The 13,278-nt window shown below is 36.6% G+C and overlaps 1 protein-coding gene across 3 annotated transcripts; it reads left to right on the top strand.

Annotated features, from left to right (window-relative positions):
• Positions 1 to 240: 240 nt before the first annotated feature.
• On the top strand, positions 241 to 5,120 carry vgll3 (vestigial-like family member 3). Of its 3 annotated transcripts, none has more exons than XM_052565575.1 (4): positions 241 to 571; positions 1,648 to 1,978; positions 2,920 to 3,396; positions 4,565 to 5,120. In XM_052565575.1, exons 1-4 carry the CDS (start codon positions 461 to 463, stop codon positions 4,603 to 4,605), a joined length of 960 nt encoding a protein of 319 aa, XP_052421535.1. In that variant the 5' UTR covers positions 241 to 460; the 3' UTR covers positions 4,606 to 5,120. The 3 variants fall into 3 exon arrangements, with proteins under 3 accessions (XP_052421535.1, XP_052421534.1, XP_052421533.1); XM_052565574.1 differs by having other exon boundaries at positions 244 to 571; positions 1,651 to 1,978; positions 2,917 to 3,396; XM_052565573.1 differs by having other exon boundaries at positions 246 to 571; positions 2,917 to 3,396.
• The last annotated feature ends 8,158 nt before the right edge of the window (positions 5,121 to 13,278 follow it).

Here is a 13,278-nt window from a genome sequence, read left to right as displayed (position 1 = left end):
AAAAACAAATGCGTAGCTAATGCCCATAACAACCTCAGCTAAGTATCTGTTAAGTATTATTTAAGAGTTAGCTTTGAGCGTTTACAAGATAATAACTCTTTATCCAGCGACTTGTCTTTTACTAGTGTGGTTTGTGAATATTTTTCTCAGTTTATTCAGCGAAGCCCTGGTTCCACCAATCAGATCGCAGCGCTCCAAACTTCCCACCAATCAGAGCAGCTGCTGTAACTTCCACGAGCAGCTCGCGCCTGTCGCTCTGTTTTGATGCGCTGTCCGTCTGTAGGTGGTGAAGCCTCGATGGGGACACTTTTGTTTTTATGCTAATATTCTCTTTCACAAACCGCGGAGCTTTTGTCAACGCTCAGGTTTATATTGGGGGGGAATGATGACAACATGTATCTGTGGCTGAGGAAGCTGCCGTGTTCCTGAAGAACCTCTTTAGATCGTGTAATCCTCTGCCATGAGTTGTTTGGATGTTATGTATCATCAGAGTTATGGAGCTCATCACTACTTGCCCACGACATCAGCAGCAGCAGCGGCTTACAAAGCGGCATATTACCAGCAGCAGCAGGTATGTCACAACTCATGAAGAGTTAAAAAAAAGTTCTGCTTCAGATATTTATATATGCGTGCAGGACGGTATAGTTCATTTATTTTAATGAGGATAGCAGAATAAAGTAAACTGTGACATATTACACCCAAACTTTCTTCATACAGTGGACTACCAGTAAAAAAATATATATATATTGGGATAAAAATGTATTCACTTTGATCTAACCATGTTTTGCTTAAGTGTTATTTCTTTATATGCTAATGCAACATTTTACACCATAGACTGAACAAAATTAAGCATTGCTCGGCTAACATTTCTATCAAAGTTATCTGATATGATCAAGATGAATTTGTTTACCTCTGTCATACTTTATTGCCATTTTTAAGTTATAGCAAATAAACTGTGAAAATGTGAGAAATGTTGAAGGCATCTGAATAAAATATGGTTCGACTGTATAGTGTATATATATATATATATATATATATATATATATATACATATATATATATATATACATATTTAAAACATATTTAATAAAGTTGAAGTTGCAGTCAAGAAATATTTAGACCCTGTTCAAAAACATCTCAGAGTCAAGATTTAGTTCATGAAGCTTTTTATTACATTTTTTAACATTTTAGGGTTACATTTTATTTTAAGCTGCCCCTGTTACAGTGTAATTGTACATTTAAGTACTGAGCAATAATAATAATTAACTACTATTAACTTGTCTTAAGATTACTTGCATGTCATTTTTGCATCATTTATTGTTATTTTTATAATAGTAAGACTCTAACTATACTTACTATAATAGTAAGACTGTCTCCCGGCTGATTTATTATCTAAATACTACTGTTATGAAATAAAACCGCATGACATTCGATATAGAATTCCTCAAATTCCATGCAGTGAATTACAGCTGAATGTGTTTAAACAGTCTCTCATACGAAAATCTTCACGGGCGTAAATCAGCGTGCCACTAATGTGCCAAGAGTGGGCACTGGGCCATCGATTCAGTCTATTTTTGTGGAAGACCAGGTGGTGAATGTGTGCTATTAACCCCTGAGCAGTTATTCTTCACTATCTGTGTCTTTCAGCAGAAGAAGTTCAGTGCCTACGGCAGGATGCAGGATTCAGAGGAGTTTCCCTCGGACTGTGGCCAGAGGAAGCAGTCTGGAGCGCTGAAGCCCCGTCCTGAGCCCGAGCGTCCACGAGAGGAGGAGCAGAGCGCTGGAGAAGAGGAGCGCTGCAAGGAGACGCAGCCCGCCGAGGCCAAGTACTTGAGTGCCAGGTGTGTGGTCTTCACCTATTTCCGAGGAGACATCGGGGATGTGGTGGACGAGCATTTCTCACGTGCACTGAGTCAGGCCAGCGCCTTCAGCAATGATGCCAAGACCGGCAGACTTCACTCCGGAGGACCATGGAGAGGTAGAAGACAGCGTTTCATGGGGATCTACAATATTTGTAATCCTAAAATCCAATAATAGTGCTTATAGATAAATGTAGTTATTCATTGAATTGAAACGAAGCATCGTTACGTTCAAAATCTGTGGGTCAAATTGACAATTTAATGAATCCAGTCACTCTAAATGTAAAAGTATATTTAACATTTTTGTGCATTTTATAAACAGTGGTGTAACTGTTTGTAAACATTTTAAGTTGAAAAATGTGCTTTCCTGAAGCTCAAAGAGTGAGATCATCCCAAAGCAAAAATTATGGGTCTGATTCCCATCAAAACTGGGCACCAAAACATCACAGCAGTGTCAATTTCTTCAGATGAACGCATCTTCCAAACGCCTAAATGTAACTAGCCTTATAGGGAAGTTGGGAAACTATCATAACAAAATACATACCATTTTTATCTGCATTTAACCATGACATTTGCAGGTCAAACTGATCCAAAAACAAACTTCATAATCATAATAGAAATTTTGTATGCATGTTCCACCACACCTCAGGTCTTTGTCTTGGCCTCTGATTGGTCAATATAGCTTCACTGCTTATCTAAACACATCCTGTGTTTGTTAACTTTTTTTGTCAACATCAGGATTTTATATTAAAAATGTATATAAAACTATATTAAAAAGTTTGTATTTTTACATTTTGAATAACTTTTTCTTGGTATGACAGGGGTGAATGTGATTTCACCAAGTGCAAAATGATCCTAGAACAACATTTCAATCAACCAATCAGAATTGAGGGAATTGAACTGCCCTCTGGTTTTAGGGATAACTTATGGGATAGGGTTAGGTCTATATATTTGGACAATAATGTTGATCCAGGATCATACGGTGACCGTATGCCAGGATACAACAAAACTATTTAAATCAGATATCCTGATATTTAGGAACTTTGGTGTGTTTCAGAAGGAAACTCCCACTCTGAGGGTCATCCGTCGTCCCTGTGGGGTAGTGGCTACCCGTGTCAGACCTCCTCTCACCCGGACTTCCCCCTCGCCGCTGCCTTCCACCCTGCAGACGCTGGCCTCTGGAGCAGCCACAGCCTCGCGCAGACCGGCCTGCACCCTCCCTCTGCTCTCACTGACTCCTGGCACTACGGCCTGGGAGCACAGGGTGGAGCGGGATACCCTCACGTGCACGAGATGTACCCTCACATGCACCCCCGTCACCCACCCCCACACTCCCACGCCCACCACGTGCTCCATCACGCCCACAGCCCCGCTCTGGACCCGCGCTTCAGCCCGCTTCTGCTGCCCGGTGTGAGAGCGTCTTGCAGCCCGACGTCCTGCACGGATGCAATCAAAACTGAGCTGGAGCCGAGTAGCATCCCAGCACCAAGCTGGCCCGCTTCTTTCCATGGGTCAGTGGACATCTATCATGATACAGGTGAGACAACTCTTCTACAGCATGGGGGCGTATGCAGTGTTATGGGTTGTTTAAATTATCATAGCATAGTCATTTTTGTTGGAAATAACAATGTGATTATTGGAAGATTTAGTGGATTAAATACTTTACAGTCATTACATTCACTACCTTACGAAAGTTTTGGGTCAGTAAGACTAATATAAGTATTATGCTCAGCAAGGCTGCATTTATTTAATTAAAATTACAGTCAAATTGTGAAATATTATTAACATTTAAAATAACTGTTGTCTATTTAAATATATTTTAGAATGTAATTTATTCCTGTGATTTAAAGCTGAATTTTCAGCATCATTACTCCAGTCTTCAGTGTCACATGATCCTTCAGAAATCATCCTAATATGCTGATTTGATCAGGATTATTTAATGAATATAAATAAATTTATTTGAAAAAAGAAATTTTTTGTAACATTATAAATGTCATTACTGTCATTTAGAATAATTTAATGCAATTTTGATTAATTTAATGCATCATTTCATGAATAAAAGTATTAATTTCTGACCCCTAACTTTTAGTACATCTAACAAATGAGTAAGTCGAGCATCAGTGCAAAAACAGCTTCACATTATGAGTTAAAGACACAAAACACTCAAATGAAAATTCATATTAAAACTCAAACTGCCTATAATAATCCCTTTTATATCTAGTTCTTCCTTGTCTTGACTAGTTTGAAGAATGTCACACTTTTCACATTATTCTATAATTTGCTTTCACATCTAAATAATGTAAAGCCAGATTTAAATGCCTTGATGCATGAAATATAACTACCATATCAGTTACAGGCTAATATATCTGGGGCAGTTTTGGATATGTTAGACAATGTTGGTTACTTGTGCATATTGAATATTTGTGCATCATTTTCTCTATTTTTACATTTAGATTCCTTTTGCTGACACATGTATTTAAAAAAGAGCTTAATAACACTTTATTGTAATCTTCAGAATTTAATGAACACCATTTTTTAAATTCTGTACATTCTGTGATGCCTAAATTATTATATATATATGCTGTATAAATGACATATGACACATTTCTGTCTTCCTCCATGATAAACCATCAGACCACACACCCCAAATGTTACGTTTCTGAGTAAAGCGAACATGTTTTAATGATTTATCTGCTTACCCTCAGCGCTCGATCAAGACAAAGCGAAGGCCAGTGTTTGGTTCTGAGACAGCGGAGATTCACTGGACTCCAGCCCTGAGACTGGACTTTCTTGGGAACTATTCAGGGCAACATCGGTCTCTACCAGTGAGACGAGCACCAAAACAGCTTTGGGGCAAGCCATCCTGTCTGAGCTTGTGGACAGAGATCCAGTTCTGGACGCTTCTGTAAAGAGCTGTGGACCCCAAATGAAGTTTAAGGCGTTTATCCCCCTCTTTCTTTACTCAAAAGAGGTTTTCTGGAGACGGTTGATGCTTTAGAACTGCGTTTATGTACTTACCACAGGTTCTGTTGAAAGAACTCATTGTATTCGTACATCAGGTAGAAATGTGTGAGAAGATCTTGATTTACTTTAATATATTTGTCTTGTGTTTTCGGTCCGTGTTAATAGATTATTTCTGATGTCAAATCACCTGCCTTTGAGCATCAAGTCATTAGTTTTACTGCTATACATAAACTGCTAAGTTTTATTGGCAATCAATCTGTTTTGTTTGGATGGATTTATTAAAATCATTTCAGTGATTACTGTCTCTTTAAATGGTGTCAGTCGTAGCGCTTCATAATTTCGCTTGTATTTCAAATCTGTTTACTTTGCCTCATCAATAAGGCATTTGAGAGGTCAGGGGCACCAAAACACTGCTTATGCTGCTCTTGACCAATTTTGGGAAGGAAATAAGGAGAACACAAAGTCCCAGAAGGGATAGTGTCATTCCGTTCACATGTAAGCTGCACAATCTGGGACGTGTCATAAATGGAGTTATATTGCAAAAATGTTTATGTGAATGCTCTTAAATGTCAAAAGTTGGTATGCGCTTCCTGTCTGGCGATCCGAGGCGACTTGAACAATTGTAGTTAAAACAGACTCCTCTCATCCACTGCAGATACTGTACGTCCTAATAGAGGTCCAGATAAACCCAAAGAATGTGGCGATCGGCCCCTCCGTGATTCTTTGACCCAAATCCACACCAAGAATGCAAAGAGCGCAGAATATGCAGTCTGGTGTGAAATCGAACATTATTTTGGAGGGCTGCAGCTTTACATATTTTTATGCAAGCGCAGTGCCAGATATTGCATGATATTCGTGGTAAAAGACAGCTGTTGGGCTGCTTGTCCTGTGGCAGTGTGAATGGGTGAGATCTGCAGCTGCTCCATACTGACGCACAGTTACACACTACTCCAGGATAAATAACTCGAAGATTGAATGGACACTTGTGGTGTGTTTTTTTTTTTTTTACTGTATTTGCAGAATATAATATTAATAAATGAAAAGGCTACTGAAGTGCATGTTTAGAAAGTGGACTTTGAAGTAACATCGAAATTAGAAGCTTTCCTTCGAACTAGATTTGACTTATTTGTTTGTCATGGTTTTAAAGAAGTGCACTTATTTTGATGTGCTGACTAACATACTAAAGCACACGTTCTTGATTATAATTTTAGCTTTAGTGTGTTATTTGGTATTATATTTAAAGTGAAGATATTTTAAATGTACTATATAGCAAGCAACAAATGACACATATATTTAAATATGTGACAAGTTTCGGTAATATTTTAGTTGATGTAAATGCTTGTCAGTGCATTCAACAGTACACTTTAACTATATTTATCATTATCATAATTATGAAACAAATCAAAGTGTATTTATTTCAGAATTGCACATTTAATTTATCGTGTTACTTGCTGTTTCTAATTAATTGGAAAATGTACTAGCAATTTCTGAGTGAAAATTGCTTCATTTTTAATAAGTGTGTCCAAAAAAGCACCAGATTTTAACAGCAATTAATAAAAACTATTATAAAATAATATTAATTAACATGTAATTAAGTGGCTTAAAACATTACATAAATTTTGCACTTAATGAGTACTCTTTATTATTAATATTATTATTATGGTTTTAAAGTTTTGTTTATCACAGTAAGGGAAAAATAACACAATGATAATCAAAATACTGAAGAAAAATGCTTTATAAACCAGATTTTTACACACATTTTCACAGTTCTGGCAAGTTATCTGCTCATTCTTTTTGTTGAACCACTCACTTCATGTGACCTTGGAGCACAAAACCAGTCATAAGGGTCACCTTTTTTGAAATTGAGATTTATATACATCATCTGAAAGCTGAATGAATAAGCTTTCCATTGGTGTATGGTTTGTTGGGACAGGGCAATATTTGGGCAATTTGAAAATCTGGAATCTGAGGGTGCAAAAAAAAACAACATTCTAAATAATCTAAATATTGAGAAAATTGCCTTTAAAGTTGTCCAAATGAAGTTCTTAGCAATGCATATTACTAATCAAAAATTGAGTTTTTGTATATTTCAAGTAAATATCTTCATGGAACATGATTTTTACGTAATATCCTAATGATTTTTGCCATATAAGAAAAATCTATAATTTAGCCCTATACAATGTATTGTTGGCTGTTTCTCCAAATATACCTGTGCTAATTACGACCTCTCTATTTACTTTTTGAATAATATAATAGGGTATATTTAGGGTTGCCATGATTAAAAGATACATATAAACAAATAATTTGCATGAAATTGGAAGGGAAATTGTTGAAATGGGTATTTATTTATTTAAATACTTTTACTTTTTGAATCTGTTTGTCATGAACTACCAAAAACATCATAATCTATTTGAGCTAAAACTTGTAAAGTCTTCAGCACTTCTGAGATTGGCGTCTGTGCTCGGGACTAAGAGGTGAAGATGGCTCTTGCTCTCTCAGCGGTGTACAAGGAAGCGGAGTTTGCTCCACAGGCTCTGCCCCTCCTTCAGGAAACCAGTCCATTGGAGACAGCCCTCACATTAGCATGGGATGCACTTCTATGCTAATTCCTGGCACCCCTCCGAGATGCTCCAGCCACTTCAAACCAGGCCACTGATACAGGACAAGCAAAAACAGAGCTTCATTCAAATCTGAAAGTTTGCATTAGAAATAAAAAATAATGCCGTATCATAACAATTTGTGGTTTCCAAACCGATGTTAATATGTTAATGTGATGAAATGCACCTTTGTAAAAATCACCAAAAATGAATTGAGTTCAAAGGAAATGCTGTTTGTTTGCTGGTCACATACTGTTTGATATTTTGTTGTCTAATGCACTGATTTGCATTTTAAGAGTGTCATGTCTGTGTGTCCGAATATGTTTTGGGGTCACTATATGTAATTGATATTTGTAGCAATGAATACAAAATAATTGACTGATTAAATACTTAGTCCAAATTAATATAAGAAACTCTTAAAAAGAGATTTTTTCTTCCATACTTGTAGGTTGTATGTCCAAGTGCTGGAGTAAGTCTATGAATTAATTCTTTTCTTTATAGTTCAGAATCTGCCAATCAGCTCAAATACTTCTTTTAAAGTCGCTGAAATGAAATGAATGGCTTGACTGTGTGTGAAACAAAAGCCCTGTGCGCAAAGACTGGAGGGTCACGCCAGTTCACCCCAGGAGTCTGAAAACGACCAGATAAAGCTCTCCAGTCACATTTTATTTTGATGCTTTTGCTGCATTAATTGATAGAACCGTAAAAATCCTATGCCATCCTTTATTTAAAATACATTTATCTCACACTATAATTCAAATCCATTAACAATTTTATTGACAGAGCACTTAAGACTTGCTGATATAAAATTATAATTACACTTTATTTGCAATATTTCTTTATTCCACAATGCACGCTTCTTAATACTATGCCTAAAATGTTTTTTAATGTCCGTTAATGAGGATGATCATTGAATAAAATCGGTCTTTAAATGCAATATGTAGAAAGTACAAAATGAGTTGTTCCAATTAAGCAGACGTTACGTAAGCTATATCAGTTTTGTATATAAGCACAATTACAATTAAGCATAAATATATAAATGTATTTGTAGTATACTTAGCACAAAATAAATGTTTTTCAGATACATTTTACTCATTTTTATTCACTAGGGTAGACAGAAAAAATAATTTAACATGAATTGGCACACTTGTGTTAAGAACATTCAAACATTTTGAGGAAATTAAATGGTCAAAGTGTCAAATCCGGAAAACAAATATTTTTTTTATACTTAATGTTAGATAAACACATGAAAAGCACAGTGTCAAATTCCCAAGTCTCAGTAAAAGAGGTTGAGCCTGCAGAGGGGCCTGACTTCTCGCCCCTGGAGTGCTGAGCTGTCAAAACAGGCACATTCCTGCGTAATTGAGCTGATGATTAGTCTAACAATCACCAACACAATGCCAGCTGCCAGGATGTGAAACTGCCTAAATACAGGCATCCCGGTTCGACCTGGCTCATTTGGCACCGCTCTGTTTGTTCAGTGGGCTTGAGGAGCATATGGCAATCATAGAGACAGCTTTTACCAAATATGATCTGATCTCTCACATCCACATGCCAGTAACTCTTTCAATTTGACAGATACATTTTCAATAATTTACTTTCCTCATGCAGGCCAGCAGATATAAAATGCTTCCCTCTGGCTCTGTTTGGATGTTAAGGGCAGGGTCCATTTCTCCAACCATCACGTCAACACCCTCCTAAGTTGAATTAAATGGAGCGTGGTGCTGGAATTAAACTGCTTATGTCCTCAGATTGGAGCTCTTACTTGTTTTTAGTGCCACCTGACCATTCAGTACTTAAATGAGTGAAAACAGGCTGCTCAGTGGTGTAGAGCAAACTAAATGATTGGTGCTTTTGTGAATCTTTATATTGGACTTGCATTTGCCATTTTAGAAGGATTTGTAAATGTTCATACTTCTGGGTCCCAAAAGAAGCTTGTAGTGATGCGATAGAAGCACCATTTTTGGTTCCACAAAGAACCTTTCATTGAACAGTTCTTAAAAGAACCCATTTTTACATTTTTGAAAAATCTACCTTTTTGACCAATGGAACGTTTCCGCATTCCAAATTCCAAATTCCAAATTCCAAATTCCAAATAGAATCATAGATGGCAATAAGAACCTTTATGTGTAATGCTTGCATATGCACAGTGGGGTCCAAAAGCCTACCTGTCCATGATTGTGATCCACCTATTCAAAAGCATGAAGAGTGTTTATATACAGTACATGTGGCATGCACTTCAGAAAAATGCATATTTGCACAGCACTGTTAAATTAGTGGTGTGAATATGTGGACTGTGGAAACGTCGGCAGCTGGAGTGGCAGTAAATCAAAGTGAAACACAGACCTAATACAAAGTCGACACTGATGAGTGTTTACAATCAGCCTTTAGGAATATCCCATCAACATTTCTGCTCAGTCCACCTGCAGAGCGCATGCCCACCCACAGTGTAATGAGAGTGAATACCTCGCACTTAATGACAATTTAGTTTCCTCCCCATTTCACACTGTGCAATAAAACGTAATGATGTTATCAAATATTTAACACCTGATATTGGCCGCATGTTATTTAATATGCAAAAATTATATGAAGGTGGTTCATCCATACTGTCAACATTTAAAATGTCAACAAAAGATTGTGTGTTGGAATGCATGAATTATATATTATACAGTGGAGTTAAAGAGTCACATTCTTGGATGCATATCTCATAATAGTGGTTTGGAGATTAATGAGATGATTTCAGCTGAAGTGATTTTACAGAACTCTATGAATGTGTCCTTATAACCTATAACCGAGTAACCTAGGCTTAAGTGTCACACTCAAGTGTACTATGGTCAGGAATAACCTCTTTTGGGCTTTGAACCTACAACTTTCCAGTTGCCTGCACCAGTCTTTAACTTTATGGCAACTTGAAAAATGATCTTCTAACTATAAGCAATTTTGCAACTACATGTCAACTAGCAGTCGTTAGAGTATTAGTAGACTTGACTGTTCTAAAGTGGACTATCAAAATAAAGTGTAACTGTAATTTCTCAGAAAATACGTTTACACACTTTTAATGACTTTTCACAGCCCTGTCGTAAACCTCAGTATTGGTAACAGCATATTTAATTTCTGACAGGAATGAAAATGAGGCTGTGAGGATTAAAAGCACAGTTTGCCCAATCAGTTGTTCTGTTGTTTAACATACTGATAGTTCAGCTGATGAAACATCTTTCCAAAAGACCTTTAGTAGACAAAAAACTTCATGTCCTAATCAGTTTTGAAACTTTAATAATTTCTTGCAATCCATATGACATTCACAGTGCATGCCGTTGGAAAGACAGTAAGTCTCTCTCTCACACCCTGGTTTTCATCCAAATCATATTCAATACAGTGTTTATCCTGAAAAGGTTTATATACAAAAAAAAGAGTAGTAGCCTACATTGTAAAAAAAAATTATTGTGAATTTAACGGTAAAAGACTGTACAAAACTCTACAGTAAAAACCTGTTGAAATGGTTAACGGTAATATATTCCCCTAAAATATACAGTTAAAAACTGTACTGTATATTATAACTGGATGACATGTAATTTTATGGTAGTATACCATCTTTGCAAGAGAAAAAGACACTGCATAATTTACAGTAAATAACCGTAATTTGACATTCCAAGAATTTCATGACATTTCATGACAGTTCAAGTTTGATGTTTTTTTTTTTATCTTACAAGTTTTGTATATTGGACGTGTATGTTACACCTAATGTTGTTAAATTGCATTGTTTCAGTTTCATGTGTGTCACCATGATGGTGATTAGTGTTTGTTTCAATCACACTGTGCACCTTCTATACTGTATATGTTATTATTTAAAAGCTGCTTGTGATGAGCTTTGGTTCATCATGTGACTTTTGTACCGTAAATTTTACGGATTATTTTTTTAACACTGTAAACATATGTCCTTCGTTTATTTGTATATAATAAAACACAATGACACTATGCAAAATTATATCTCTTTAACTGTACATCGTCATAAATATATAATCAGTATCTACATTAGTCTTACGGTTGATTGAGAGCTTGAGACTCATTAGAGTCATTTGTTTGGGATTTACTATATTAGTTGTTGCTTAATGATTTCAATTCACTAAAAATCAAAGGAATAATTAAAGAATCAGACCACACTGTCAGTTTTGCACTCTAGTAAACTCTCATTTGTTTCTGATATTTTTTCTCGATTCCCATTCATGACTGTACACTGTCGCTACATGATTGCCTGGACTGCTCTAAAACATTTTAATGAAATAGCCTGCAATAAGAGCAAACAGCCCCTTGAAATTATTTGTAAGCTGAATAAACTAATAGCAGGTAACCATCTTGTCCCCAGTCTAAAAAAGATCTCATTTAGGTCTAGAAATATTATACTCTCTAGGACACACAAAGACAGTTGAGAATATGGACAAAATTGAATCTAGTACAATAATCAGTCATATCGGATTGTATATGAAGACCAGTGAGAGTACATTCAAAAAACAAACTGGCTATGTTTAGTGAAATACACAGTAATTAAATCATAGACCTGGCAGCTGTGACCCAGCTTGAACACAAGAGGAACATAATGGAAAGAAGAGAATGAGGGAGTCTGAAGCAGGTATCAGGCAGAAGACAGGTTCTCTAACCCTCACATCCTGCATTCTCACCAGGACACAGATAAACATTACTCTCAATCCCTTCCTCTGGGACACTTCCTAACTTCAGTGCTGTGCTGGAAATAATATTGTTCAGAATTAATATATATATTTTTCCACTTAGATCAACTTATACTGTTCCTGTAGCTCAATTGGTAGAGCATTTCGCAAGGTTGGGGGTTCGATTCCCTGGGAACACATGATAGGTAAAAATTTATAGCCTGAATGCACTGTAAGTCGTTTTGGATAAAAGTGTCTGCTAAATCCATAAGTTTAATTGAATTTATAATGTTAGTAGAATTTCTTAGTGCCACAAAACGTCATTCTTTAGTTTCAACCATAACCATTTCCCACCTTTTCTCTAAAACTCAATTGACCAGTTCTTAATAAAACATGCTGTTTGCATGTTAAATTATCAACGGCATGCTTCCAGAGCCATTTCTGCTCACAAAAAAGCTTCAGGTTTGTCAATAAATATAGCTGTACCAGCCTCATCCTTCAAAACACTGTAACATTTTCTACCGTACACTGTGTGGCATATTCACAAAACAGTCTGCTGAAATGTGTTTCTGTAGGTCAAACTTTGGAGAATGGTGCTGGTACAAGGTCACGGGTTCAATTCCCAGGAAATGCACGAGTTAATTAAAGCCATTGTACATTGCTTTCTATAAATGTGTAAATGTGCAGCTCATACCATTAAGATTGGTGGTTTTATTGCAAAGATCAGTAGTTTAATTCCTTATTGCTTTCTTTCCAAAGAATATACAGAGGAGTAGGTGCTACACAGACCTGAAACGGCACATATTTCACATATTTTGTCACTGTGTCTTCTAGGAATAATATAATCTATCCATCCCTATAGGCATTACTTTAGTGTAACTTTGTGTTCACATATATCCATGTGATTATTCCAAACCCTATCCATCTTATCCTTGTCGTAAGTGTGAATACTATGTTGGAAATCTGAGTAGGGCTCTGGAGTCCAAGACAAAGTCTCCTCCTGCAGAACTGTGTCTAAACCTCTCAGCTAACGAGCCAGTTCCTGCCATGAAGAGCCGGTCTGCAGGGCTGTGGTGTCTAATTTGGACACAGACACACAGTTGGAGTTATTCACCCAAATATCTGAGCTCTGGTCCCTGGCCAGATAGAAAAAGTCTGGACGTGGTCAGTGCTTATAAGCTTTAAGAGAGGGAT

This window comes from Carassius gibelio, chromosome B9 (assembly GCF_023724105.1).
Source record: "Carassius gibelio isolate Cgi1373 ecotype wild population from Czech Republic chromosome B9, carGib1.2-hapl.c, whole genome shotgun sequence".
Classification (NCBI taxonomy): Eukaryota; Metazoa; Chordata; class Actinopteri; order Cypriniformes; family Cyprinidae; genus Carassius; species Carassius gibelio.
Note: the sequence above shows the minus strand (reverse complement) of the source record. Positions and strands in the feature narration are given on the sequence as shown.

What these genes read in the sequence shown, in the direction of transcription:
- vgll3 (XM_052565573.1), top strand. Translation starts at nt 461, where the DNA reads ATGAGTTGTTTGGATGTTATGTATCATCAGAGTTATGGAGCTCATCAC. An exon ending in CATATTACCAGCAGCAGCAG is followed by an intron (nt 572 to 1,647) that starts GTATGTCACAAC and finishes TGTGTCTTTCAG; the next exon opens with CAGAAGAAGTTCAGTGCCTA. An exon ending in GGACATCTATCATGATACAG is followed by an intron (nt 3,397 to 4,564) that starts GTGAGACAACTC and finishes GCTTACCCTCAG; the next exon opens with CGCTCGATCAAGACAAAGCG.